General features: G+C 42.6%; 3 protein-coding genes across 3 annotated transcripts; 2 read left to right on the top strand and 1 right to left on the bottom strand.

The window, feature by feature from the left end:
* Nucleotides 1-1,234: 1,234 nt before the first annotated feature.
* MEP1A (meprin A subunit alpha) lies at nt 1,235-15,421 on the bottom strand. The gene is made up of 14 exons (XM_064650698.1): nt 15,292-15,421; nt 15,156-15,180; nt 14,997-15,044; nt 14,123-14,163; nt 13,948-14,026; nt 13,467-13,584; nt 11,717-11,892; nt 9,861-10,082; nt 8,794-8,943; nt 5,731-5,946; nt 4,369-4,827; nt 2,663-2,836; nt 1,906-2,113; nt 1,235-1,541 (listed from the first exon to the last, which is right to left on the bottom strand). Exons 1-14 carry the CDS (start codon nt 15,358-15,360, stop codon nt 1,394-1,396), a joined length of 2,133 nt encoding a protein of 710 aa, XP_064506768.1. The 5' UTR covers nt 15,361-15,421; the 3' UTR covers nt 1,235-1,393.
* A 3,251-nt stretch (nt 15,422-18,672) lies between these two features.
* Nucleotides 18,673-19,740, top strand: LOC135410648 (taste receptor type 2 member 117-like). The gene has a single exon (XM_064647362.1). It carries the CDS (start codon nt 18,714-18,716, stop codon nt 19,659-19,661), a length of 948 nt encoding a protein of 315 aa, XP_064503432.1. The 5' UTR covers nt 18,673-18,713; the 3' UTR covers nt 19,662-19,740.
* Nucleotides 19,741-23,103: 3,363 nt separating this feature from the next.
* LOC135410704 (taste receptor type 2 member 40-like) lies at nt 23,104-24,300 on the top strand. The gene has a single exon (XM_064647413.1). The coding sequence runs from the start codon at nt 23,338-23,340 to the stop codon at nt 24,298-24,300; it is 963 nt and encodes a 320-aa protein (XP_064503483.1). The 5' UTR covers nt 23,104-23,337.
* The last annotated feature ends 3,185 nt before the right edge of the window (nt 24,301-27,485 follow it).

Raw genomic sequence — 27,485 nt, forward strand, 5'->3', positions numbered from 1 at the left:
TAAGTGTTTGTTTTGATTTAATTCCAAAGGCAGAGTATTAACTTGCTGGTAATGCCTCAGTTAAATGGATGGCTTGTCCCTATTCACAAGCTTGCTCTGAGGACCAGGATGAACCCAAGTCGAAAACAGCCCTCTGTGTACTACTACTGCCATGAGAGTGCATTTTGCTTTGACTGCCATCCCTTGTGTCAGGTATCTGATAAGTACAAGGGTAGTGTCACCCTCTGTGATTATTTGCTTTCTGAACTGCTTCAAACAAGAAGCAATGCTTTTGAAGGAAACCTGGGTATCCAAGTTTCAGGTGTGAAAGCTGTTAGAGCCCTTGAAAGCAGAGATCTTAGGTCATACTAGATCAGTTACTTCCTGACATCTGCAGTTAGTTCAATGGTGTTATTCACCTTATTCATCACACTCTTCATTTTCATATTTTCCCACTGCTCTCCTTGACTTTCAAAATGATGATTTCCAAAGAGATGAGAATTTAATGGCAGCCATGACAGATTCTACCCTTTGATAACAGATAATCTGCTCCCATTTCATCCAGAGCCTGCTGAAATCATGCGAGTTTTATAGATGTTTAAAAACCCCTTGGATTATGCCCACAGAATAGATTTACATTTGAAGATTTGAAAACCTTATGTGATGAGACTTTTTAGAAAGACTGCTAGCTTTAATGTGAGATTATTTCCCTGATCATCATAACTGGTCTACTCTGGCCTCCAATCGGGAGGCCTGGAGACACACCATCTATAACGCTGCCGTTTCCTTTGAGAACACACGCAGGATCACTCTTGAGGAGAAAAGGCAACACAGAAAGAATCATGTCTTGCAGAATATACCACCTAAGGAGTCTTTCTGCTGTGCCTTTTGCAATCGGACATGCCTATCTCGTATTGGCCTCATGAGCCACCAGAGTGCTTGTGACAAACGTGGATAGAGCCTTCCCAAATCTTCATTCGTGAAGCCCAGCCATGACTGGCTTACATAACTATGGATTTGTACCCTTTAGATTTCTTGAGCAATTTTTGTAGTAACACTTCTAAAATCTTTATATATATGCTTCTATGTGACTTTTACCAGTGTTTTCAGAGGTTCTACCAGTTATTTGATCTAAGTTTGAACTGTGGCTGAGAGAAAATGCGTGGACTCTCAGCACTGCTGCTTGCTATAGGATGAAGAAATGAAATTTTCAAAGAACACATGAGAAAGGCATTGCATGAACTTCCATCAGACAGCAGTTCTACATGACACATTTTAATCGCCACAACCCTCAGAGAAAGCAGATTTCTGCCAAGGTGTTGGTAGAGCTTTTATTCATCATTTTTCACTGAAAACCAATGTTTTATGAACTATGGAAAAACACCAGGTTGAGATTTATTCCCCCGCAGTTTTTTTATCTTCTAGCCATCATGGAAATGAGGACGATGGTTAAGACAATGGTTCCAGCTATTCCACCAATTGCCATTCCCAGGATGTCCCCATGGACCTGTCTTGACTCACACCTCTCACCCGTGAAGAAGAAGGCTTGTCCTGATAGGCACCTGGGAAAAAAATACACGTATTGGGAGTTTTGCCCTGCCCTATAGACTCACCTGAAGGTCCTCACATTCACTATCCTGGATGAGCAGTTCCCATTAGAGGAGTTCATGTCACAACATCCCCACTTTGTTTGGGTGCTATTTACATACCCTGGAAGCACCACAAAATGGGTTTCCTTTGCCTTATGCAAAGAAACCTCCCCTTGTGGCTGCTGGTAGAAATCAGTCACTGTGGCAAAGTGTTTTTTTTCTACTGTTCCTTGAAGATCTAACAGCTTAGACCTCTGAAATCTGTAGCTCTGAACACTGATTAGCTGCATAATTTGAAGAAGAAAGACAGAGCAAGGAGGGAAGAGGTCTGTGGTACCTGCAGCTTGCTTCTCCTTTCACATTCACACAGACCCCATCATTCTGGCAAGGGTTTGGGTCACAGGGGTCTTGCAGATAAGGCAGCTGGTCTTGAACAGGCTTCATATCCTGGGCTGCTCTCTTCTGCCTCTCAAGGATGAGGCCTCCCATGAGGGCAGATTGTACAGATTCAACAGGAACTTCAGTGTTATTGAGGTGAATTATATCTTTTAGAAAAGGAAAGTGGAGAGAAAGACATCAGATATCAGTGAGTGAAGCTGTATGTAGTACACCTCCTATCTGGGGCTCACACAGTGTTTTGTGGACCAGAGGGTACTCCTTTTGCCTTTTAAAGAACTCTTGCTGTTCCACAGCATGTTCTGTGTATTTAAAGCACAAGACAGAAAATAATACTGAAATTACTGAAACTGGTTAGGTAAATCTGTGATACTATGTACTTCAAAAAATTACACCCCATGTGTTTGAAAATAAATACAATGGGGATGGCCTTTTAGTTAGAAATGGGCATAGCTACTGGTCAGGGTGCTTAAAGCTGTCTGAGAAGTTAACCTTCCAAAACTTGCTGCCATTTAGATCCCTCTGAACTCATAATCACTTTAGTCAACATCACCCACCTGAAACTAAGACACAGAAATGCTTTTTAAAGTTGATCCTCATTAGAAGAGAACTTGGAGATAGGTGTAGTAGTTACTCGAATGTGCGAAAACAGAAAGAATCACCCACTTCGTAAGGAGAATAAGGAAAAGGGTCTTTACCATTAAATTCTGCAAAAATAATCAGGTCATCATTTTTCAGGAAGCTTCTCCGTCTCATCTCGCTGTGGGATATGAAGTTACTCCACCCCCAGGATACAGTTCTGTTGCAATTGCATGATTCATCAAACGTTCCAGAAATTGATGGTTTATCCCATATTACAACTCCACTACCATCTGCAAAGAGATTATGAGTGATGAATAAGAACCACAAAGTTTTGCAGCTGGCAGTATGACATGACTTTTTTTGCATTAAAGTGTTAAATGGGATCTATAAAATCGAGTTCAGAGCTAAAATGCCCAAACAAACCACAGAAGACTGACAAACTAAGGGTGCCAGCAGATCCTTAAGTATGGTCTGCATGAGGATTCCTAGTCTATGTGAGGGCATTGAAATTCACAACTCCTCTTTCATTGAGGACTAATCAAACATCAGTTACCTCCTCATTGTCACCAGCTCAGAGCTCCCTCCTGCATAAAGACATTCCTCCATTAGTTTTTAAGTACTTATGGTTTAGGGTTTATCAGATTTTGGTAATTTCCATGGTTCTGTTAAACATACTCGTACTTAAGGTTTTAAATGTCATATTGAAAAAATATATACTAAATTTCCACTGGGAAAAATGGAAAGGGATGAAGATTCATTCCTAGTATTTCATTCTGTAGCAAACCTAACATTGTCCTATTATTCTTATTTCTTTCATAGAATCATAGAACTATTCGGGTTGGAAGGGACCTTAAAGCTCACCTAGTTCCAACCCCCCTGCCATGGGCAGGAACACCTTCCACTAGACCAGGTTGCTCAGAGCCCCATCCAACCTAGCCTTGAACACACCAGGGATGGGGCATCCACAACTTCTCTGGTCAACCCGTTCCAGTGCCTCACCACCTACTCTGTTTCAGTTTGAAGCCAATTCCTCCTTGTCCTGTGACTCCATACTTCTGTGAATAATCTCCCTCCATCTTTTTTGTAGGCTCCCTTCAGGAACTGAAGGGCTACAGGTACTGAAGGGCTCAGCCTTCTCCTCTCCAGGCTGAACATTTCTGAATTAACACATCCATGGGAAATCCTAGGGCTGGATGTGAATTTATGGTGTTACATGTTATATAAACCTGGAGTTAAAAGGTGGTCCCTGTTTGAAAGAGTTCATACTCTGCAGTCTACTCCCAGCCAAGCAAGAAAGGCTTCAAGTGGTGCAGACAGATCTTGCAGGTATTTTCATGTATTTTTTTCTTAAATGCAGCTACAGTGTAAATGCTGTGCATTCAGACTATGTTTGTTGAAGTTAATCAAATATGTTGAAGTTAACTGAGCTTCCAAAATGGAGCTTTAACTAAAATTATTTTTTTAGTAATGGATACAGCACCCTGCTGGCATTGCACCAGTCTGTGGTGATATGTCACCTCCCATAGTGAACAAACCACAGGTAGAATGGGAGTTGCCAGCTCTTGTGAGAACTCTGTATTTAGGGTCAAACTCAGACATCCCAGGCATTGTTCATAATAACACCAACCTTATATGTGCCACTTTTCACATTACATGATCTTCTACAGACAGAGATTCTGAATCACACACAGGGAAGTCGTACTCAGGAAAGTGTCTCAAACTGGGAAATGGAGTTGAGGTTGCTCAGCTCTGAGTCCTACACTCAGTAGGATTGGATTCCTTGGCTCTCATTGTCAGCATTCCCCCAGGCAGACACACTCACCTGAGCTAACATGGTCTTTGCTTGTGGTGAAGCTTTTGCTCGAGGACATCCTTTTCAAGACGTCGGGGTCCTGGTCCAGCACTGTGAGCGTGGCTTGGCGGTTCAGGGCCGGCCACTCCAGCACAGCATCGTTCTCTCCACTGCACAGGTGAAAGGCGATGCGAGCGTAGCCAGCGCTGTTATAGTTGGGGATCACAGTTATGCCAAATCCATAACCCTCAGGGCTATAAAAGCGAGGGCTTCGAATAACACTAATGGATGTGTTCTCAAGGATTTTGCTGAAATTAGGAATGACCCACACGGCTGTGGGACAGGGGGTCTCTGTCAGGGTGATGTCATCGATAGCAATCCCACCGGATGAAGAGCTGGGGTTGCCCTTTAGTCCTTGGAAGAGGTAACGGAACTTCTTCTGAGCATGGAGGGTTACATGGGCAATTTTCCAGTTGGAGTCACTGTCAGCTTTGGCGAAAGGAAAGCAAAACACTGCCATCAGTGTGATTAGAGGAATCACGAAGTAACTAGTTCCTAGCCATCCATCCCAGCTGCATTTTTAGGTAACTGGACCTCTCATGAAGACCTGAAGGTGAGAGATCTTAAGCTGATATTGTGATTATAATATATCCACATTGCTTTATCATCCAAATGCTTTGGACATTTTGTACAAGGAACTGTTCACATGTTAGGGAATGACAGTCCCTAGTATAAAGAGCAACAAGCTAAGGGCTAAGACAAAACAAAAGGGTGGGAATCAATGACCCACTGTGTTAGAATTAGCTGTGCCTGACACTTTCGCAGGGATTTATCCTTCCCTGCAAACTGCTGCAGCCTGATATAGGCAGATCCAGTTATAGAAGGTCTTGAGTTTTGACAACCTCGAACATGGTCTAGTGGTGGCAGAATTTGTCCTATTTAATAAAATCACATGAAGTGGGAATCCAGTTCACATTTCCAAAACTGCATATGCTTTTATATTTCTGATCATCTAAAAGTCAGACTGGGATTCTTATTGACTGCAGAGGAGCACAAGTACTTACATTTGAGCAGCTCAGTGTTAGATCATATAACCAGTGGAGATATAGTCCACTGATCTCCAGAACAGCTTGGAATTCCTCTCAATCACCAAGCATAACATAATATTAGGAATGTTGTGACTTCTGCTGTGAAGCACCTAAATTACATTATTACAACCACAGTTTGTCTGCTAAATGCCCTCCTGTGATACCAAAATCCTTAGCCATATTGCAAGACATTGTGGTAGCTTCGGGAAAATTTTTGGGTTTCTCAGCCAATCATCTGCATTGATGGTTAGAGTAAGACAACTCGTCCCCTCCACCCAAATATTCAGCTAATTTCCAAAACTACCTTGAAAGGTTTGGATTTTCCTCATCTTGCGAACATTCCCAGTGCCATCATCCTCTTTAAGCCAGATGATCAGCTTGTCAGAAATGCTTCCTGTGGTCCTGTAGAAGAACTGGAGGCACTGCTGAGTTCTCTTTGGATAAAGGATTCGAGACTCCAGGACTGCCACCTCATCTGCTGTGCCAGAGCTGGTGTCGAAGTACATGAAATGGCCAGCATCTGGGGAGAAAGGGTAGACTGTCACTGTCTCTTTCCAGATTTTTCACTAACTTCATGTTGTAAATTTATCATTTCAACTGCACTCTTTCAAAAATCAGAAGAGTAATACTTAACATTCATACTTAACATGAATAGTAGAGGAAATGTTATGTGATAACCATCCAAGACAGACCAGGATAAGAAGAGGAGTAGCAGTTTAGCACATTTATGGAACTTGCTGTCGGCTCATGTCAACTTTGCGTTAGTTGGTCTAACTGGAAGTTGTATTCCTCAGGAATGTTAGAAACGTATGAGACAGAGGATTCAGTGCTGACCACAAGTAACAAGTAAATACATTTTTTTTTCTTCATTTATAATGAAGATAATCTAAAGATGAGATTCTTAGAGATTGTATGTTATATTACCTTGTAAAAATAATTTCTTATCAGCAATAATGATAATAAAAAAGGATTGGACACAAAATTAGCACTGTCCTGACCTTGAACATGAAGAAGCAATTTTTTTATAGCTTGCCCAAAGATTCCGAAACTCAATTTCTCAGTCTGGGGAAATTATTTAAGAATTCCTGCCCCTCTAGTTTAATTTCCCGTTAACATTTTGTGAGGTGTATTTTACTTTAGATTTGCAGTGTTTACTTTTATCCTTATATTTACAAGGATTTACCATTTGCACACATAACATATCTTGGTATAAGATATGAAGTTGTGATGTCTTGTCTTATCTGTATTGTGTTGCTTTTTACTTATTCTTAACTATTCTTTATAGTTAATGGTTAAACTAATAAGTGAAATTCTTTTAGCTGTTGAGTGAAAGTTTCCTCTGTTGGGGGCTGGTTCCATGGAGTCTTGTCCAAGATAACATAACAGAGAATCACAGGATGGTTTGGGTTGGAAAGGACCTTAAAGATCATCTCGTTCCAACAGTTCCAACAGTACTGTAGCTGCATGAAGGCAGAACAGTCTCCTGCATGGTTAGTGGAGCTGTTTGAGCTGTTTATCAGGTTCTCTCTAACCAGGTCAGGGGAATACTCTCCATTCCCTCCCACATGGTAGCAATGCTTTGAACTCATATCCATAGAAACCTTGCCAAAGGTACCTAATTGCTCTATGCAATGTGTGACACTTCACTTTAAATTTAACTGTATTAAACGTAAGCATCATCACTCTTGCTTCAAGTGAGAAACAGGGCTGGGAGCCTGTTGTTGAAATTATTATAGTAACAAACCCCCAAATGATCTGGACTCTACATCTTTTTTTATAAGAAAGTCAAATAAAGGCAACATTAAGCATCTATGTCAATTAAAATATGGCCCTAGAAGACTTCAGTAGACTCCCTAAATGTTAAGCTGTACTTTCCCTCCTTCATTTTAGCTGGCAATAAGTCAAAAAACCCAGGATATCAAAACTATCTGGGAGAAATATGATCCACGTCTGTTAGAAACTCAGAATTTACCCCCACATGAGATGACTGCAGAACCAGTTATCAAAAAAGGTCTAAATTCCTGATGGAGTCAATGACCCTTTGGAGGCACCAGCAGGAGAGACATTCCCTATTCATGCAATTAATTTCAACACTCTGGAGATTCTCAGAGGCACCCATCCCTTTCCATTAACTCTTCAATGCTTATTTTGTAGTGAGTCAATAGAAGCTAAAGCCCAAGTGCAAGTTAAATGCCCAGTTCAGACAGATTGGATTTTTCCCAATAAACTCAAACAATTCAGTTAAATTATTTTCTCAGTTACAATTATATTGTACAGAGTGAGAAAAAAGAGAGAGAGAATTAAGAGTCAGTGGGGGTTAGAAGCATGTATTTCTAGAAGCTGTCAGATGGTTTTCTTGAGTTATATTGTATTCTTGGACCCCTCTGACAAGTACCAGCATTGTAAGAAGTTGGGGATCTGTTTTTTTTCCAGTGGGTGGGTCACATGAGGGGAATAACCTACTCCTGAGTGCAGCAAGTCAATGTTTCCCTTTATCAAAGACTAACAAAGCATAATTGAACATGCTTTCGGTCAGGGTTCTTTCCTCCCATACTTAGGCAAAATTTACCACAGAAGTAATTTTTTGTTTGCAAGTGTGTAGTAGTTTGCCCTGTCTAAATAATAACAAATAAGGCTTTTGCTTTTCAGAACTGTCTGCTGTGATTTAGTCTTTATTCTCAGTTGTAAGCCAGCACCCTGTGACTGTGACTGGGGCTGGCTCCAATCTTTTTGAGATCTTATTCCTTTAAAAAAATGGCAAAATTACCATTTGAAAAGAAAAATTATCTGTAAATTACTATCATAAAATACTTTGCAACTTTCTTCTACCTCCACAACCAGCATTCATCAAGCTTAACTAACAATGTGCATTGCAAACACATTTATGAGTGGCTATGAGTGCTGTTTCATTCTTATCATGAGGCAACAAAACTCTTACTCAGACTTTGGAAGTTGCAGTAAATTATTGTCCATGTTATATTTAAATGGGCTCTAGTTAAGATTGTTCTTTGTCCCCTTTTATTTTGCTGGTGTGGAGAACATTACACTGAGTTGAAAAACTTTGTTGAGAGCACGAGTGCAAACATAAACTCACACTCAAAGGGTCAAGACAAGTGAGAAGAAAAAGGGCTTTTTGCTTAACTGAAAAAATTACAACTCAGATGTTTTCTGGGTTGTGTCTTAAATATGGTTATTTAATCTTGTGTTTTTAGAGCAGTCAGTGCTGGATTGTGTCAAGGGTTGACAACAACAGGTTCAGAGAAGTTGTTAAAGACTGTATTTAAAGCACACAGATATGCACAAGGGCTGTTACTCCAGCTAAGCCTTTTTCCATAGAATAGAAAAGTGTTCTGTTACTTTGGTTTACCTCTACAGCGCCCAGAAAGTGTGTGGTCCTCCTGCCCTGTCACATTGTTCAGTTGATGGACCCAGTCTAGGTCATCTGTGGTGCCCTGAATCATACCACAGATGTTGTCAAACTCAAAAGAACACTGGTCCAGAAAGGTGTGAGTTGAAGCTGAAAAAAAAATGCACACACGGTCATCTCTGAGTAATTTCTGCTCTATTTTTCGGTAGTTTTGTTTACACTAGTATAAACGTCCTGTAGAGAAGACAATCCTCACATTAGCAGATGTGAGCTCAACAGCTCAAAAGAGGAAACATTTGATTTCTGGAGAGATTCCCTGCCTAAAAACAACATTTGACCACTTTGCAGAAGGTTAACAAGCACCCGTGTGGTAGTGACTGATGGTGTCTTTGTGCTTGTTTGTCAGCCTTGGAGAGATAAGTCCCTCTCTGACCCTGGGTGGTGTATTTAACCATTCCTTGGCTGAGGTTATTGCTCATTATGTCTCACTTATCTGCTTGATGAGCATGAGAGCTGTTCTTCCACTTCAAGCAAAGTCCATGCAGTTACCTTAGGCCAGTTCAGCTAAGGTGATGCTTCTGCTGACAGATCACTGGGGACAATAACTTCTCAGTGACAACCATGATCAGTGATAACATCTTCAACCAGATTAGCAAAATAGACAGTGTTGGACTCTAGACTTGGCCAATCTCAGGTACAAAATAATCTAATTAAGACCAAATGTCAGTAAAAGAGGACAAAGTGCAGCTGCATTCACCTCACAAAAGCACAACAAAGCTGCCCACACACCAGCAGAACACAACCACAGGTCTGAACCCCCAGGAGCAGTGTGGAAGAAAAGATATGAACAGAATGACTTTCCTTGACTAATTAACTTTTACAAGAGTAATGACAGGAGAACCAAAGAGAGGTATGAGGAGGGAATAAACTGTGCCTGCACACCACAGGTCCTGTCCTCAAGCACACCTGAGAAGATTTTTTGTGGTTTTAAACATGTAAGGGAGGTGAACCAGCCTGGCTCAAGTATAATCAAAGAAAGAGTTTGCCATGGTTAAATTATGACTTACTGCAGTTGTACATGCGATTCAGTCTTTCCAGATCAATGGCACTGAAGTCTAGACGTTGTCCAATTATGTCATCAAATGCTGGTATCTTTGCTGTGATTGTGGGGACGCTGGCATTTTTGTTAAATGAAAATGGTGCATAGTGCATCAGTGATTCGTAGTCATAGGGGGTGTTCAGGTCAGTGATGTAGCTGTCATCATACTTCGCAAAATTGTGCTCTCTGCCTAATAAAAGAACAGAAAAGTGCTTCATTTTTAAAGATATTGGAAAGGAATGGCTTTAGCATGGCCCCTTGGATACAGTTTCCTGAGGCAGAATTGATATACTCAAAAGCAATTACTTTATAATATTCAAACTTAGCAAGATTTCTGTTTGTCATTTGGACAACAAAGCAGTGCCTTTAGATTGCAGTTCTGTGCCCCCACAAGTGATTTCAGCAAGTTCAAGATCAAATATCAATGAGCTATAAAGAATGGGATACCTAGAAGGTCAGAATAGACAGTCTAATAGTAAGGATCCTGAAGGATTAAGCTTAATGATTAATGTATTTAAGATTAATGTATCCATTGCAGAACCTGTGAATATTGATGCAAACATTTCCCAGGATATTAGATCATATATGGACAAGGAGAAGCCCTGGAGTCCTTCGCTCACTAAGGGGACAGATATGACAGTCCTGGAGTGCCTCCAGGTTCTGTTTTTCTTTGAAGCAAAGAATTCATTAGCAATCTGGAGAAAAAAAGAAAGATATTTTTACCCTAGATTTACAATATTGATATGATATTTCTATTGAAATATCTTTTGGAAACATGTTTCTCATGGTTTCTTGGTGAAATAATTTGTCCTGAGAGAAAGTTTTTCCTTATGAAAGTGTCTGCTAGGGCAGAGAGAGGGAGACATTTCACATGCTTTGCTAAAAAAAAGCAAAGAGAGATTACCAGCATTTTCAACTACAAATAATATTTTCAGAATAGTTGGCATTCTTTCTCAAAGAAGAAACAGCACATGACTGTGCTGATGGATAATTACAGATTCTCTGCATAAAGAGTGCCCTTCCCTTCTGCAGATTGCAAAGGTCTTCAGTCCAAGGTTTGAGATTATATAAGAGCTTGGGATCGTTTTCTTACAGACACTTGAATTGCACCTTTTATCAAAAATTAAAAAGAAATACCCTCTTTTAGTCACTCCTTTTCAAATAAATTATCATTAAGTAATACAGAACCAGATCTCACAGAGGACAACAGGAGAAACTGCCTTCTAGGGACCAGGGGCCTGTGAAGTTTGCTGAAACTCATAAAGCCACTGAATCTGATGATACTAAGCCTGAAGGAAAGAACCTGCAGAGAGACACTGGGCAGAAGAGAGCAGGATAGAATTCTGTTTTATGTGTCCCATCTGAACTAATAATTTTGAGGCTTCTTCATGTGCAAAGGGAGTATTTCCAGTTTCAGGAAAGCCTGAATCTCTGAATATAAAAACCTTTCAGATTTTGAGAGGACCTTTGATTAAAGAAGAGTCACCTCAAAGCTCACCATCTAAATAAGTTTACAATTTGCATTAAATGGCAAAAGGAAACAGACTCAGAGAGAGGTGAAACGATTTGTTCAAAATTTAGAGATCATACCAGTCCTGGAGCCAAGGTAAAATGAAGTCCTCTGACTCCCAAGCAGGGCCTCTCACTTCTGGCCTTAGACGGTCTCTGGTCTTTGACCAGAAGTTGTACCAGAATTTGTTGATTTACAGTGGTCTTAGGTGCTTCTAAAATTATACCTTTAGGAAGGTCTTAAAATTTAGGAGTGAAAATGAGATACAGATACATCTGCACTTTACAAAATCTGATTTGAAGGTTAATACCTACCTTCAATAATTTCATCCCACCAGATTTTCACGTAGTCATCCCGGTCCATCCTTGACTGCTCATGGTAAAATCCTAAAGCATGCAGGATTTCATGTTCCACAATTGCTCTGTAGTCACACCTTTCCCCAATTGAGAGGGTCTGTCCAGTATGCTGGTCCCCCACCATGGACCAGCACCTGAGGAAGAGAGAGAGCTTACTCTCTGTTAAGTAGAGATTTCTTCTCTGTATTTAAGTTCTGTGTGTGTTCACTAAGTTAAAATTAATATAATAAAAGTTTTAAATACAAAAGCAGTAATATAAATCATTATTTAGATGATGACCACATGCCTTGATACTCTACAGATCCTGCACTCTGAAAGCAGACTAACCTCCAAAACCACACTATCACTTGCATGAGGCCAGTATTTCACTTATCCTCTGTGTTAGACAAGCTCACCACGGAGTTTTGAGATACACAGAAGTTTAGTCCTACATCAGCTGCCATTTTGCCAAGAAGCATAATACACACAGAGAATCAGTAAACTCATCGAGACAGACTGAGCTGGCCTGCAATCACTTGGGCTAGAGAAATGATCCAAGAGGATTTAGAATAGCTGTATCTGGTTCTTTTTAACAGCAACCATGCCTTGCGTTGGACAGAGGTGTGAAAGTACATTTTTCTGTGAGTGACAAGCCCCTCATCCACAATTCAGCAGATGCTAATCATAAGTAACAAGTAAAGGAGCTCCTCAACCAACTCACTGGGAACTTTTTAGGGGAGCCCTAGACTGATGTGAGAGGCAAGTGCTGAAGAGCATCTGCTTTGGCTGCAGCTTCATTTGCTCATCACAAAGCAGCGTCTGGTTGAGTTTACTAAGGAGCTCTGAATACACTAATGTGGGCACTGAAAACAAAGAGCTTGAGCCTATGGTCTCGTGAATAGCTGCTACCAGGGCGTTTCCAGTATCAGGCTCTCCATCACCAACTTGCCAAAAATTGTGGTGCTTGTGGTCTTGTAAGAGAAACGTCATAGAACACATTACCCAAGGAAAGGCTGAGGGCAAAAATGTCAGTGCCTATAGACCTGATAACAGTGCCTATAGACCTGAAGTTCTGGGAGAACAAGAAATATTCACAGCTGATATAGTGAGAAAATTTTTGTGCTTTTCTGGATTTTCTTTCAAAAGACATTTAGCTGCAGGAAATAAAATAAATCCTTCCAGTTCCTGAAAAATTGAATCTTTGTGTACAAAACCCTTTCAGATTTTGAGAGAAGCATTCATTAAAAAAGAGCCATATCAACATATTAACATAACAGAAATATTAAAATAAACTGGCTTTTCACAGCTTTTTTTGATCTGTCTTGTAAAGATTTCAAAATCTAAATTCTAGCTATTCACATCCTTGGTAATTCAAGAGGGTGCACATGGGGGTTGTTTCACCCTCCACTGAAATGGAAAACAACCCTTGGTAGTGAAGTGGAAGCAGCTGAGGAAAACACAACAATGCTGGGATTCACCTCACTGAAGAGTAACCATCCAAACAAACATCAGATTCCCATTCCAAGTCCATTGTCTGAGTAGCCTCTGCAGTCAGCAGAGGGAGGCAGCATCTTACAAGTTTTGTGTCTAAAAAGGTAAGATGGATTGTTTTCTCGGTGGCCTCTTTTCCTCTGCTGACAGTGAGCCTTTAGACTGCTGAAGTCAAATGGAATTAATTCCCTGCTGATTCTGCACAGCAAAACTAAACAGAAACTGATATAACCCTTACCCATCTTCTTTTCTAAAGATTATGTAGGTTCTTTCTCCTTCATATGGCTTGAAATCAACGCAGGACTTCAGGCGGAACATTTCAAATGCCTGGAGAATTACTGCTTTGGCATTCAGATCTGGAAAACATGCATAGGGAAGATACCTTTAACAAACCGCAGATCATTCCCTCTAGAGAGGTAACATATGTACACAGACACACACAGGGGACCAAAAGAAAAATTATTCAAAAGAAAAATGATTGAAAAGAAAAATAATTGAAGAGAAAAATTACTGAATCTGATTAAATTGTGTTTTGTTATGTTAGCTGTAGAAGAAATAAAAATGGTTTTGACATAAACAAGTTAGTTTATCTTGTTATTAGTGAATTTTAAAATTTCAGTATGAGAGAACCAGTTCTGAAAAAGGGAGATTTTTTTATTACAGTGACTCCAGTGCAAATAAGGATTGGAGATAAAATCTGAATGAAGTGTCTCAATTACCTAGGTCATCACCCAGAATATAGGGAACGGGGAACTTCCACCTGTAAGTCTCATTTCTAAGAGCATTTCGCTGATCTTTCTGAAAATGGAATTAACAGCTGGTGATGCATCTGCTGTGGGGAGATGAGCAGATTTGCAGCAAAAATACAAGTGACAGAAAGTTTTAACTACTTACAGGGAGCATGATATCACCCTGAAAGAGGTCCTGTCCAGCAGCTGGAAAGCAATTTAATGAAAGACAATGTAAATGAAAGATCAAATATATTTCATTTCATAAACCATATTGAATCTACTTATACAAGGTTAATGTACCTGAGTGTTTACAGAAAATATGTAAGGACCAGCCTCTATACACTCAAATATAGGTAATAATAAAAGTAACAGCAGTTTCTACTCAATATTTACACTTGGCAATGTCTGCATTTGTGGTGGCAGAAATCTGGTGGCCACCACTATCTATGTCTCTTTTGATAACATCTTGCTTGCTCTCAGGCAGTGACAACAGTCATGAAGTGAGACAGTGCTCTGGAGAACATAGTAATGTCAAGCAATGCATGAGGAAGAATATTGCACAGTGCACCATCAAAAGAAATATTTGATGGAAATTTGCAGGAAATAAAAATCATGGAGGAAGACAGTACAGTGTGTTGTGTCTCTTCCCTCTGATTTCTTCCTACTTACATAGAAGCTCAATAAACATCTAAGTTGTTTTCCATCTTTGAAAAACTTTATCAAAATCATATAAAGATGGGTAGAAAACGCTTTGGGACTCCAGATCCCTTCCAATTGATACAATGTGTTTCTATCGTAACACCATGGGTCTGTCCAAACTTCAGAAATTAAAGACTTCTGCATCCCTTGTTTACATAGGGTCATAGTCCTGGCATAGATTCAGGTGTCATAGCCAGAGGAAGGTAACTCAGAGCTCACTTGATCATATTTCTCTTGTTACTGTGAGCTACCTATCATTAATCTTTTTTACAATACAGAAAATTCAGCATTTTGCTCACAGCTTTTCAGGCCTCATCAGAATCTGGACGTGAACTCACCTAAGTTGATGTCTGGAATGTCTTTGAATATCTCACCAGCTTCAGCATCTGCAAGACAAGACAAAACGTTATGTGTTCGGATGTGGTGGCACATGCAAGCACAAGAAACTTCAAAGCACAAGAAGCTTCAAAACTCAAACCAGCTCACACAGCACTTACCAGCTCCACTGGAGTGGTTCCCCACCTGAAAGAGAATGAAATACAGTCACTATAAGGTATGAGATGTCTGTGAACTGAGAGGAGCCTGTAGAATTCGGGTTTTACTCAGAGTCTGTAGAAATTAGGATTTACTTACAGAGAGTGGAGAACCATAAACATAACATAGTAGAAGCGTTAGGCACAGTGGGAAGATGCTGGAGCCCATTTCTGCAATGGGAAAAGAAGCTGGTCCCTCTCATGTCTTGCAATATATAAGGAATGCTGCTGAGCTTTCCGTGGAGCATCAACCAACCAGCACCAGACTTTCCATCTTTGAAATATTATTATAGCAGCAAAATTTGCCTCCTGAATGGCACATGATGGCATTGCTGTTATCAACTACCTAAGTCCACATTGGAGGAATATTACAGAGACGAACGTGGTAATTTCGTGTCTTCAGTACAGCTGGTAAAAGACCCACCCAGACTTCACAAAGGAAGTTCTCAATCAGGCCCAAAGTTGCTGACTCCTTCCACTGTGTTTGTTACCTGTCAGCATTACAATCTTGACTGCACAGGAGAAAAGCCACATTCTTAAGCAGAATTATTCCAGGTTTATAGCACTCCAGTGCCATTAGAATTTGGCCCAGTGCCACTTTCAATTAATAATTAACATCACACTGTAAGATTAGAGGTGCAAGAGATATGATTATGAATGCCCTGACAGTGTTTTCCCACAGCTGATCCCATCTGAGAACTGATGCCCCGATGCACAACAGGCATCTAGAAGTGGTCACATGTATCAGTAGATCCCTGGCCTTCCAGCTCGATGTTCCTTTCTTTTCTGGTGGTTTTCAGAGATCACAAACTTGTCCTGCTCTTTGCTGTCTTCTTTCTCAGGGGACATGGGGCAGGAAGGGCACATGGGCTAACTGAGCCAAGGCTCCAGAAATCTCTAGTTCTACCCCAGGTCCTGCATGATTCCTGTAAATGTCCCATGTGCCCTGGAGTGCCTCAGTGCCCTTAACTCAGGCAGTGGAATCCTGCTTCCTCGTTTCACATCTGTGGTGGTTTGAAAAACCTTTACAAGACATGAAAAGTGAGCATGTTCACCTCTGTGTTCAGCAATTAGGTAGGAAAAGGCTTGTGCTGTGGACACCACCACCCACAGCACAACGCAGAGGGCTTGAGTAGGAAGAGAAGAAAAAGTGCTTTGGAGGTGCTTCACACAATGCACCCAGCAGTGCTGGTGGGAGACAGTGGATTTCACTGCAAAGAAACCTCAAGTGCAAGCAGGTTTTGAGTGGGAAATGTGGCTGGCCTGGAAAGGAGTCAGTCCTTCAACCTAAGCCACATATTTTCCTCCAGACAAATCAAAGTAGGAAGCTACTGGTAAGAGGTCACATTGCAGAGGAAAAACTATGGAGATCTTTTCTTGTTTTCAGAAGAAGGGCCCCAGAGGACAGATCTTTCATGCAGCATAAATGGGTTTTCTTCAACACTTGCTTTTAGAATGATTGTTTCAAAGGACACATACCTAAGCTGAACAGGACACACTTCTAGTAAATGCGAAGCATGTCTCGAGATACACCATGTAGAGGCTGTTTCCACAGGTGAGTAAAGAGAGTCAAAACACATCACAAAGGCTATATTTGCAGATGTGCAGCAGTGGATGTGAGAAAGGAACAAAAAATTGAAGAAAAATCAGAGCAGTCTGAAAAACATTTTGGTTTTAGTCCCCTTAACTTTAAAATAACCCAAGAACATATAAAAGACATCTAAAGATAAGTCATTCTGAGGGCATATATTTACTCTCATATATAAGGGCTCTCTTGTACCCCTGTTAGGCACTGGAAGGGCTCTAAGGTCTCCCTGGAATCCTCCTGTCTCCAAGCTGAACAAGCCCAGCTCTCTCAGCCTGTCTCCACAGCAGAGGTGCTCCAGCACTAGTTTCATTTTGTTCTCCCTGGAGGGCAGTGCATGTACGATCTTAAACTGGCTGCAGTTCCTGTAAAGAAGTTGGTGATGGGAAATGCTATTACTCTTCCACTCTGGGCTCAACCAAGTAGCAGAACATGAGACCACAGAAAGTACAGCAGGTGCCTTAGAGCCTCATACACTGCCTTGTATGAAGTGCCCAAAATTGCTGTGCATCATTATTCTCACACCCAGTGGCAGATCTACCCTGGATTCCTAGACACAGGCATTAAATGGTGTCACTAAATGCAGATAATACCTTTTGCTAATCTGTGTGCACTGGTTTTGACTCCATTGTAAAACAAATAAACTCTGAGGCAGAAATGTGGCTCAGGTATTTATGTCCTTCATACGAGCAAGAATGAAAACAAATGTCTCCTGAGCTGGAGAAACTATCATATCAAAGTGATACCAACTACGTTGTTAATAAAAAATTACCCACTCAGCTTCTCAAAATTCAGGTGAGTTTGTTCCACTTCATAGGATTTGAAAGCAGCACAAGACTGAACTTGTCAAAAGCATCCAGGTTAACAACTTCAGCATTCAGATCTGAAACACACAGCACAAGATAACAACAGCAGTTGTTCTGCTTTTATAGCATTTTACATACCTATAATTCTAGATAAAAAGAACGAATAAGTGTGCATTAAAAATAGGAGCATATATAAAATATATCTACCTGGATAAAAGAGCAGGAGACTGTTAGCAAAATTCCCTGACTGGAGTAATTTTGGCAGAGGGCATAGGGAGAGATAATATCTTTTGTTAGATAAACCAGTAGTTTAGACAGCTGAGATAGCTGATAGCTGAAATAAACAAGGAGGCTTTTGGACTTCCAGGGCATTGCTCAGGTACTGCTGGGAAATTTTATTGCATGTTATAACATAATCTCACATATTGTCAACTTTGAGCTCAAGACCAGTAAAAACAGAAGAGATACATATGATTTTAACACCAATTAACTATTTGTTTTTTCTCCTAAATTGCTCAAAAATTAAAATAGTGCCTAAAGTTAGATGAGAACAAGGATAATGCTCTGAACATTTTAAAATATTTGCATGTCCTCTTGGCCTGTACTGAGCTGAGACTGTTAGGAAGAGATAGGGCACAAAGGGTAAAGGAGATCAACATGTATGACCTCCAGATTAGGGTTCCTGGACTTCATTACTCACACTGCATTCCCCTGATGGTGCTTTGGTGAGCACAACCCCTGCTCTGCATGAGCACCATAGGTGACCAAGTGACAGAAGAACCAGATCCTGAAGCCTGACATGAATCAAACATGGGTACTCAGAAAATCACAACACTGTCCACTGCACAAAAACATCTCCGCTGTTTCTGCCACCCAACACGGCCCTCCTAAACCAACATTCAAATACTGAAGAGTGACACTGATACCCTGCACATTTACATTTACATCTACATTTACATCCCTGCACCTGCCCTGCTCTCAAGACCAGCGGCACCAAAATCCCCCCCACCAGCAGCTCTATAAAGCTCCTCTTTCCAGACCTGACACTCAGGCAACAGCAGACGCTGACCTGTGTTTGGCACTGGTGCAACAGCCCCCTTGTCCAGCACAGCACTGCTCCCAGCTCCCAGGATGGAAGCTTGTCACTCTCCAGAGCAATTCAATGTCACTTCATATGCTGCCATGACTGTGGCCATTGTCACCCTTGAGGCATTTGCTGGCATGTGGATAAATGCTTTCATTGTTTCTGTGATTTTCATGGCTTGGTTCAAAAGGAAAACCTTGAACTCTAATGAGAAGATCTTGTTGGTTTTGGGATGCTCCAGGTCTTGGTTTTTGTGCATCTCATGGGTAAATTCCCTCCTTTCAGTAATTTATCCCAAACACCTTCATGTTCACCCCACACTTCAACTAATTTTATCTACTTATACCTTTCTTAATTATTTCAGCTTGTGGGTTTCAGCATGTCTTTGTGTTTTTTATTGCATAAAAATTGCCAATTTCAGGAACAACTTCTTCATCTACTTGAAAGTAAAAATTGAAAGGATTGTGCCATGCCTCCTGTTGGGGTCTGTGCTTTTAGCCTTGGCTATCAGTGTCCTTGCCTATGATATCGCTGAAAAACTGCACAGTAAGGACCGCAATTTCACCTGTCCAGGAAATTTTTGGGAAGAAAGTATCAAAATGGAGAAACATTTGTTCCATATTTCTTTCATCACTGGCTTCGGATATACTGCTTCATTCCTGGCAGTCATCACCTCTGCCCTTCTCCTTCTCTTTTCCCTCTGGAGACACAAACGCAACATGCAGACAAACTCCATGAAGGACCTCAGCATGGATGCCCACATCAAAGCCATGAAATCCATTCTCTCCTTCTTCGTAATGTACAGCATCAACTTTATATGTTTGATCTTGACGATAATTTATTCTGCTAAGAATGAAAATGCCATGATGTTTCTTGTATTCACATATCTGCACGCCTTTCCGGGTGTTCATTCCCTGATTCTGATTTTCAGCAATCCCAAACTGGAAAACACACTGCTAAGGATTCTGTCTTGTATGAAGCTTTGCATGAGGTAGGAACTGCAAGAAATGCTGGAGCCTTTGGAAAATGTTGATCTTTCCCTTAAGATCAACAGAGCATTTAATCTCTAATGAAACCAGGTCATTTAATCTCTAAAGGAACTTTCATCATAGTAGATGATATAGATGTTCACTCTTCCTGATCTAATTAAAGAAAACATCATTCACATTTACTGAAGTAAATTATTGTGTGTTAAAAAATGATTATTGTGATTTGATTTAGATAAACCTTTGAGTTCTATTATTGTAATTAACAAAGTCAGTTAGTCCTGACTGTAGGAATGAGGCATAAATCCCTGAGCTATGTGGTGGAGGAATCAATGTGTGCATGATAATCTGCTGGAGAGATTATCCAGCAGAGGCCCCTGACTTCTGCCTGAGCCAGGCAGATGATGGAGTGATATTAACACTGCTCTGTTCAGCCCTTGTGCAAGGCTCTTTCTAATAAAAACTCTTGATAACACTCATTTGTATCCAAAATGGACTTTTTGTATACATTCAGGACTTCAGTATCACCACCACTTCTCCCAAAAGTATAAATTTGGTATTTGAAATCCTCCATGGCAGAGGATGACAATATGACCCCACTCTGTAGATGGGTCAATGGGATTGCTTCTCTCTATGCCCCAAAAGCAGGGATGCCTCTTTGGTAAGATTTGCTCCTCCAGCTCTGTCACATTGTGCCCTGGTGAAATTGGGTTTTTAGGCTCAACTGATGGTAAAGCTCAATGAATTACCAAGTGTTGCTCTTTTTTTTAAAAAAAAATATTTAGTGGTAATCCAGTAACTGCATTTATCAATGGCAATTCCAAACTTGTATTTCTGCAATAAAATGCACTATTTCTGGATCTGTGATCATGAAAGTTCTTACTGAATGTGATGAGATTTACAGTGCTGAAGGCTAAAATCAGAAATTAAGCCCAGCCACACCCAGGGCCTTTGAACTCTGAGGACCTGTGTTTTGTTTACAATTCTTGCTGCTGTAGCCCTGTTCTTGTGTAATATGATGAGCTGTATCACTGTCTGGCAGTGGTTGATAACTGATGTGTGAACATGTTGATCCCTGTCACTCTCCACAGGTGGTCACTGACACACAAACAGTGATGCAGGAATGGCTGTGGGGGGCACAGGTGGGTGCAGAGCCCACTGCCCACACCAGCCCTGAAGGTCCTCTCTGCCCCACTTCCTGCAAGAACACGATTGCCCTGCTCTGTGTGACTGCTCTCCTGCTCTGCTTTTACTTGTAGGTGAGATTGACTCTTTTGAGTGGAGTCTGGCTCAGTAGAACACCCGGGAAAGTGGGTTTTGTGCAGGATCAGGGGAGCAGTGAGAAAAGGAAGGAGTGGGGGAGAAAACTCATTATGAACAGACTGCAATCCCCATTCTGCTTTCCCTTGTGCTGCTGTGGGGGAGGAAGTGGAAAAGCTGGAAATGAAAGAGTGAAGTTGAGCCTGGGTTGAATGGGGGGTGAACACAAGGGTTCTAGCTTTGTGTTTGTTCCTCATCATCCTACTCTACTTTCAATAGGCAATAAATTCAATTCATTTTCCCCAAGTCAAGTCAGTCTTCTCCATGACAATAATTGGTGAGTGATCTCCCTGCCTTTATCTCAAGCCATGAGCTTTTCCATCCTATTTTTCAGCCCTGCCCTGTGTATGGGTGAGTTGGAAGGAGCAGCTGGGGAGGGGGCTGGCAGCTGCCCAAGGTCCAACCTCCACAGCAGGTCCTCTAAACATGAAATAGTTCCAGCATGAACTGAGCAGAACCTGAATTGGTCATTTCTCTCACCAGTTCAGGACCTGAGGTAGATCTTAAAAATCTCATCTGGACACATCTCCCCACTGAAAGGCCTTGAAAGGACAGGCACCAACACACCTCCCATCTCTCCCTCATGTTGCTTGTGCACTTCCTCCTTTAACAGGACAGTTCCAATTGATTTCACAAGAAGACCCTGGAAGACCCATCTGATTCCCTACATCCCAGGCAACATCATCCCTCACAACCTCACATACCACAACACACAGCAGGCAAAACCAGCATCTTGCCAATGTCAGCACCACACAAAACAAGGCAGCCCCAGCAAACCACACTGCAGATACCTTCTGCCATCTCCAGGAAAGCCCTGAGAACATGACCCCCAGCACAGCATCACTGCCCTGTGCACCAGCCCCACTCAGCTGCACCTGGAGGGGACACGTTATCCACCAGCACAGCCACAGTGCACAGCCCACATGGAGAGATGCACTGATATGCCCAGCCTGGGGAAGCTGACCCAGAAGACATGTCACAGCTCAATGGGAGGGGCTGCCCAGTGCTGGCAGAGTATGGAAAACTGCTTTGGGTCACATTCCAAATTTTCAGGATTGAGAAGTGAAACAGTTAGAAATGCCTTTGCCGTGCAAGAGTGCTGATGAGCAGAGGGACAGCTCAGGAGTGACATTAATATAACAAAACTCAATAGTAAATGAAATAAAAGCCATCTGGAGGGCTGGACAAACTCTGCCTGTACCTAATGCAATCTATACAGGGCTACTTCTCAGGCTGGAAGGGACCTGAAATATCAGCTGGTTACAAACCTATTGACATGGTGGGATAGAAGAGTCAGGAAATTTCCTCCTTAGCAGCTGTTTCTCAGAGCATTCCTCTCCAGCTCTTCATGACATCAGCATACTTCTGTGAACACAGTAATCCAAATCTACACTCTCGATGATGTAGTTTAGATCAGCACCACATACCAGTAAGAAAATGTCACTCTGACAAGGATTTGTTCACAGAATCACAGAATATTCTGAGTTGGAAGGGACCAACAAGGATCATGCTCCTGGCCCTGCACAGGACAATCCCCAAGAGCCACAGGATGTGCCTGAGAGTATCATCCAAATGCTTCCTGAACTCTGTAGGGCTTGGTGCTGTGAACACTTCCCTGGGGAGCCTGTGCAGTGCCCAACCACCCTCTGGGTAAAAATCCTTTTTCTAATGTCCAACCCAAACCTGCCCTGACACAGCTTCAGGCCGTTCCCTCAGGTCCTGTCACTTGTCCCCACAGAGAAGACACCAATGCAGAGCCTGCTCCCCCTTGTCCTCTCACAAGGAAGTTGTAACTTCAATGAGGTCTCCCCTCACTCTCTTCTCCAGTTGAACAGACCGAGTGACCTCAGCCACTCCTCATAAGGCTTCCCCTCAAGGCCCTTCACCATCTCATGGACAGTCTCTAATGGCTTAATATCTATCTGATAGAGTGGTGCCCAAAACTGCCCCAATATTGCAGGTGAGGCACTTCACCCCCACTCTGTGGGAGCCTTATGGGTGACCAAGGGACAGAAGAAACCAGTCTTGAAACCCAACAGGGATCAAACAAGGATAAGTCATACAACCACAACACTGTCCTCTGCACAAAAACATCTCCACTCTTTGTGTCACCCAACACAGCCTTCCTGAACCAACATGCAAATCCTGCACACTGACACTGACACCAGGTAAGGGGATACCCAGCACATTTACATCCCTGCACCTGCCCTGCTCTCAAGACCAGCGGCACCAAAATCCCCCCACCAGCAGCTCTATAAAGCTCCTCTTTCCAGACCTGACACTCAGGCAACAGCAGACGCTGACCTGTGTTTGGCATTGGTGCAACAGCCCCTTGTCCAGCACAGCACTGCTCCCAGCTCCCAGGATGGAAGCTTGTCACTCTCCAGAGCAATCCAATGCTACTTCATACGCTGCCACAGGTGTGGCCATTGTCACCCTTGAGACATTTGCTGGCATGTGGATAAATGCTTTCATTGTTTCTGTGATTTGCATGGCCTGGATCAGAAAGAAAATCTTGAACTCTAATGAGAAGATCTTGCTGTTTCCGGGATCCTCCAGGTTTTGGTTTTTGTGCATCTCATGGGTATATTCCTTTCTATCACTAATTTATCCCAATCACCTTTATGTTCACCCCATATTTCAGCTACTTAATAGTGCTCGGAGCTTTTTTAATTGTTCCAACTTGTGGTTTTCTGCTTCTCTTTGTGTCTTTTATTGCATAAAAATTGCCAATTTCAGGAACAGCTTCTTCATCTACCTGAAAGGAAAAATTGACAGGATTGTGCCCTGGCTCTTGCTGGGGTCAGTGCTTTTCTCCCTGGTTATCGGAATCACTGTCTACAACATCATGGATAAAGCACTCAGTAACAACCTCAATTTCACCTGCCAAGGAAGGATTTGGAAATTAAGTATCAGAATAGATCAACATGTTTTGCCTCATTATTTTATGTTGGGCTTTGGATATGCTACCTCATTCACAGCAGTCATCTTGTCTGCCATTCTCCTTCTCTTTTCCCTCTGGAGACACAAACGCAACATGCAGACAAACTCCACGAAGGACCTCAGCATGGATGCCCACATCAAAGCCATGAAATCCATTTTCTCCTTCTTCATAATGTCCAGCATCAACTTTATATGTTTGATCTTGACTCTCATTTATTCAATGAAGAATGAAAGTGATGCGATATTTTTAACTTACTTAATTCAATACACTTCTCCAGGTTTTCATTCCCTTGTTCTGATTTTCAGTAATCCCAACCTGGAAAACAGACTGCTAGGGATTCTGCCCTGTGGGAAGTGCAAAGTTTTCCTCAAGAGGGAACTGTAACAAAACCTGGAGCAGTTACAAAATGCTGATATTTCTCTGTAGAAAACAAGTCAATTTATTTCTAATGCAACATTCCCGGCAGTGTAGATGATAGAGGTGTTCATCTTCAAGGTTAAGAATATGTCATTAAAACTCTTTGATTTAACATTATTATGAGTTAAATAAATTATTATTCTCATTTAATTTTGATAGTTCTTAGAGCTGAATTGTTGCCAATAACAAAGTCATTTAGACCTTGTACACATGGACTGGCTGCAAAAGAGCAAAAACAATTCTGCAAACCTGCCAAAAATGCTTTGGCATTCACTGACTGTAACAACTGAGCTAAACAACAGGTTTATTTCAATTTTGGTTTACATTTCTGTTCCACTGTCATATGATGAGATGTCTCTGTCACTGGTTGAGAACTGTGTAATATTAGGACCTGTATCACTGTCTGGCTGTGGCTGATAACTGATGTGTGAACATGTTGATCCCTGTCACTCTCCACAGGTGGTCACTGACACACAAACAGTGATGCAGGAATGGCCGTGGGGGGCACAGGTGGGTGCAGAGCCCACTGCCCACACCAGCCCTGTGTGACCTCTCTGCCCCATTTCCTGCCAGAGCACAATTGCCCTGCTCTGTGTGACTGCTCTCCTGCTCTGCTTTTCCTTGTTTGTGTGCATCGTGCAGCGTGGAATAAAGTCCTGCTTTCAACTGGCACTGACCCACGGGCAGATGTACAGGGGGCTCGGGCCAGGTGCTGGCAGCTGGGGGTGCATGGGGGTCTCAGTGAGGCAAGGGCAGGGCTGTCCAGGCTGTGCCAGGGAAAGGCAGATACGGGCACTCCAGTGGACAAAGCATAGGACACAGCTCAGCCCATCAGCGATGGTTGTGGTTCCTCTGTGAAAATATATTTCAGAAAGGGGAGAAATACGGCTGGGCAGTGTGGAGTGAAGAACAATGTGGGAAACAGTCCTGAAGCAAACAGGGACAGGGAAGGAAGAGGGGGGGTTGTTCCAGGTACCAGACTGGACATTCTCCTGCAGCCTATGGAGAGGACCACGGTGAGGCAGCTGTGGCCCTGCAGTCCACAGAAGTCCAGGAAGCAGCTGAGATCCTTCAGCCCATGGATGACCCCATGGCAGAGAAGGTGTGGTGGGTGTATCCTGAACCATTGCAGCCCATGCAGAGGCCACTCTGGAACCACCTTATCCTGAAGAACTGCAGCCCATGGCACAGACCCACACTGGAACAGGAGACGAGTGTGAGGAGGAAGGAGTGGAGACAGCTCATTATGATCTGAGTACAGACCCCATTTTCTGTCCCCCTGCATTGCTGTGGAGGAGGAGGTACTCTGGGAATGAAGGAGTGAACTTGAGCCTGGAATGAATGGGGGGTTGAGGCAAAAGGTTCTAGTTTAGTCTTCGTTCCTCATCGCTTTACTCTATTTGCAAATGGCAATAAATTCAATTAATTTTTCCCTAATTGAGTCTGTTTTGTCGGTGACAGTAACTGCTGAGCAATATCCCTGTATTTATATCGACCCATGACTTTTTGAATCATATTTTCCACCACACCTTTATGCAATGTGGGAGAGTGGGAGCAACTGGGTGGGTGTCTGACAGCTGCCCAAGGTCAACCCTCCACAGCAGGTTATCTGTACATGAAATAGTTGAGGAATATGTTCAGTGCAGACAGCTCAGTGTGCAGCTACAGTGAGAGCTGCAGGTTGTGCTCTGGGTGGCAGAAAATGGCAGGAGCCCCAGGCATGGAGCCAAGACCCCAGGCTATCATGTGTAGGCACTGGAAGGCTGCAAAAATGTCTGAAAGCACCTTCAGTGAAGCAATTTTTCCCAATATCCAAAATAAATCCCCCTGGTTCATCTGGACTTTGTTGCCTCTTGTTTTGTCCTTGTGGCCTGAGAGAACACACTTGGCTACAACATCCTTTCAGGCAGTTGCAGAGAGCAATAAAGTTCCCCCTGCACCTCCTTTCCTCCAGGCTGAGCCCCTCCAGCTCTCTCAGCTGTTCCTCATCAGATTTGTGCTCCAAACTCTTCCCCAGCTCCATTGCCCTTCACTGGACTCACTCCAGCATCTCAATGTTTTTCTTGTCATGAGGGGCCCAAAACTGAACCCAGGATTTGAGCTGAGGCCTCACCAGTGCCCAGCACAGGGGGACGGTCACTGCCCTGGTCCTGCTGCCACACTGTTGCTGACACAGGCCAGGTGCCATTGGCCTTCTTGGCCACCTGGGCACACACTGCCTCATGTTCAGCCACTGACAACCAGCACCCCCAGGGCCTTTTTCAACAGGCAGCTTGCCAACCACTCTGCCCCAGCCTGCAGTGCTGCAGGGGGTTGTTGGGACCCAACTGCAAGACCCTGCACTTGGCCTTGTCAAACCTCACACTCTATTGGCCTCAGTCAATTGATCCAGCCTCTCCACATCCCTTTTGCTCAGCCTTCCTGCCCTCCCACACATCAACAGTCCCACACCACTTGGTATCTCCTGGCTAAGGGTGAACTCGATCCCCTTGTCCAGGTCATTGATAAAGATGTTAAACAGAGCTGGTCCCAAAACTGAGCAATGGGAAACACCACTGCTGATTGGCCACCAGCTGGATGCATCTCCATTCACCACCACTCTGGGCCCGACCATCCAGACAGTTTCTTACCCACTGAACAGGGCACCTCTCCAAAGTACAACACACCAGAGCAGAGAGCACAGAACAGGCCAAGCCAGGAAAGGAAAATTCTCAGTGTCCTTGGGTGGATCCCATCTTGCATCATAGACCTGAGAGTGTGTAGGTGGCACAGCAGCTGCCCCCAGGTTTACAGGGACTTCCTTCTGCTCCTTGTCTCTGTCTTCCAGCTCAGGGTGTTCAGTACCCTGAGGACAACTGCTCTGACTGTTGTTAAAGACTGAGGCACAGAAGGCATTAAGTACCTCAGTCTTCTCATCCTTTCTGGCAATGTTTCACCTCACATCCAATAGAGGATGCAGATTCTACTGGGCCCTCCTTTGCTTGCTGGTGGACTTGTAAAAACAATTCCTGTGATCCCTTATGGCAATGGCCAAATCAAGTTCTAGTTGGGCCCTCCAGCAACATCATCAAGTATCAAAAGAAACTATAGTTTTGCATGACTGCATCCAAACCAAGGACATTCATATTTTCTTGGCAATACAAAAAATAAAG

This window comes from Pseudopipra pipra, chromosome 3 (assembly GCF_036250125.1).
Source record: "Pseudopipra pipra isolate bDixPip1 chromosome 3, bDixPip1.hap1, whole genome shotgun sequence".
NCBI lineage: Eukaryota > Metazoa > Chordata > Aves > Passeriformes > Pipridae > Pseudopipra > Pseudopipra pipra.

Bases quoted from the DNA above. Each gene is read 5' to 3' on its own strand.
- LOC135410648 (XM_064647362.1), top strand. From the start codon at position 18,714: ATGGAAGCTTGTCACTCTCCAGAGCAATTCAATGTCACTTCATATGCT.
- MEP1A (XM_064650698.1), bottom strand. From the start codon at position 15,360: ATGGGCTCCAGCATCTTCCCACTGTGCCTAACGCTTCTACTATGTTAT. The intron at 8,944-9,860 runs GTAAGTCATAAT...TTTTTTTTTCAG, and splicing joins GAATCGCATGTACAACTGCA to CTTCAACTCACACCTTTCTG. The intron at 2,114-2,662 runs GTAAAGACCCTT...CTTTTCTAAAAG, and splicing joins TATTTTTGCAGAATTTAATG to ATATAATTCACCTCAATAAC.
- LOC135410704 (XM_064647413.1), top strand. From the start codon at position 23,338: ATGGAAGCTTGTCACTCTCCAGAGCAATCCAATGCTACTTCATACGCT.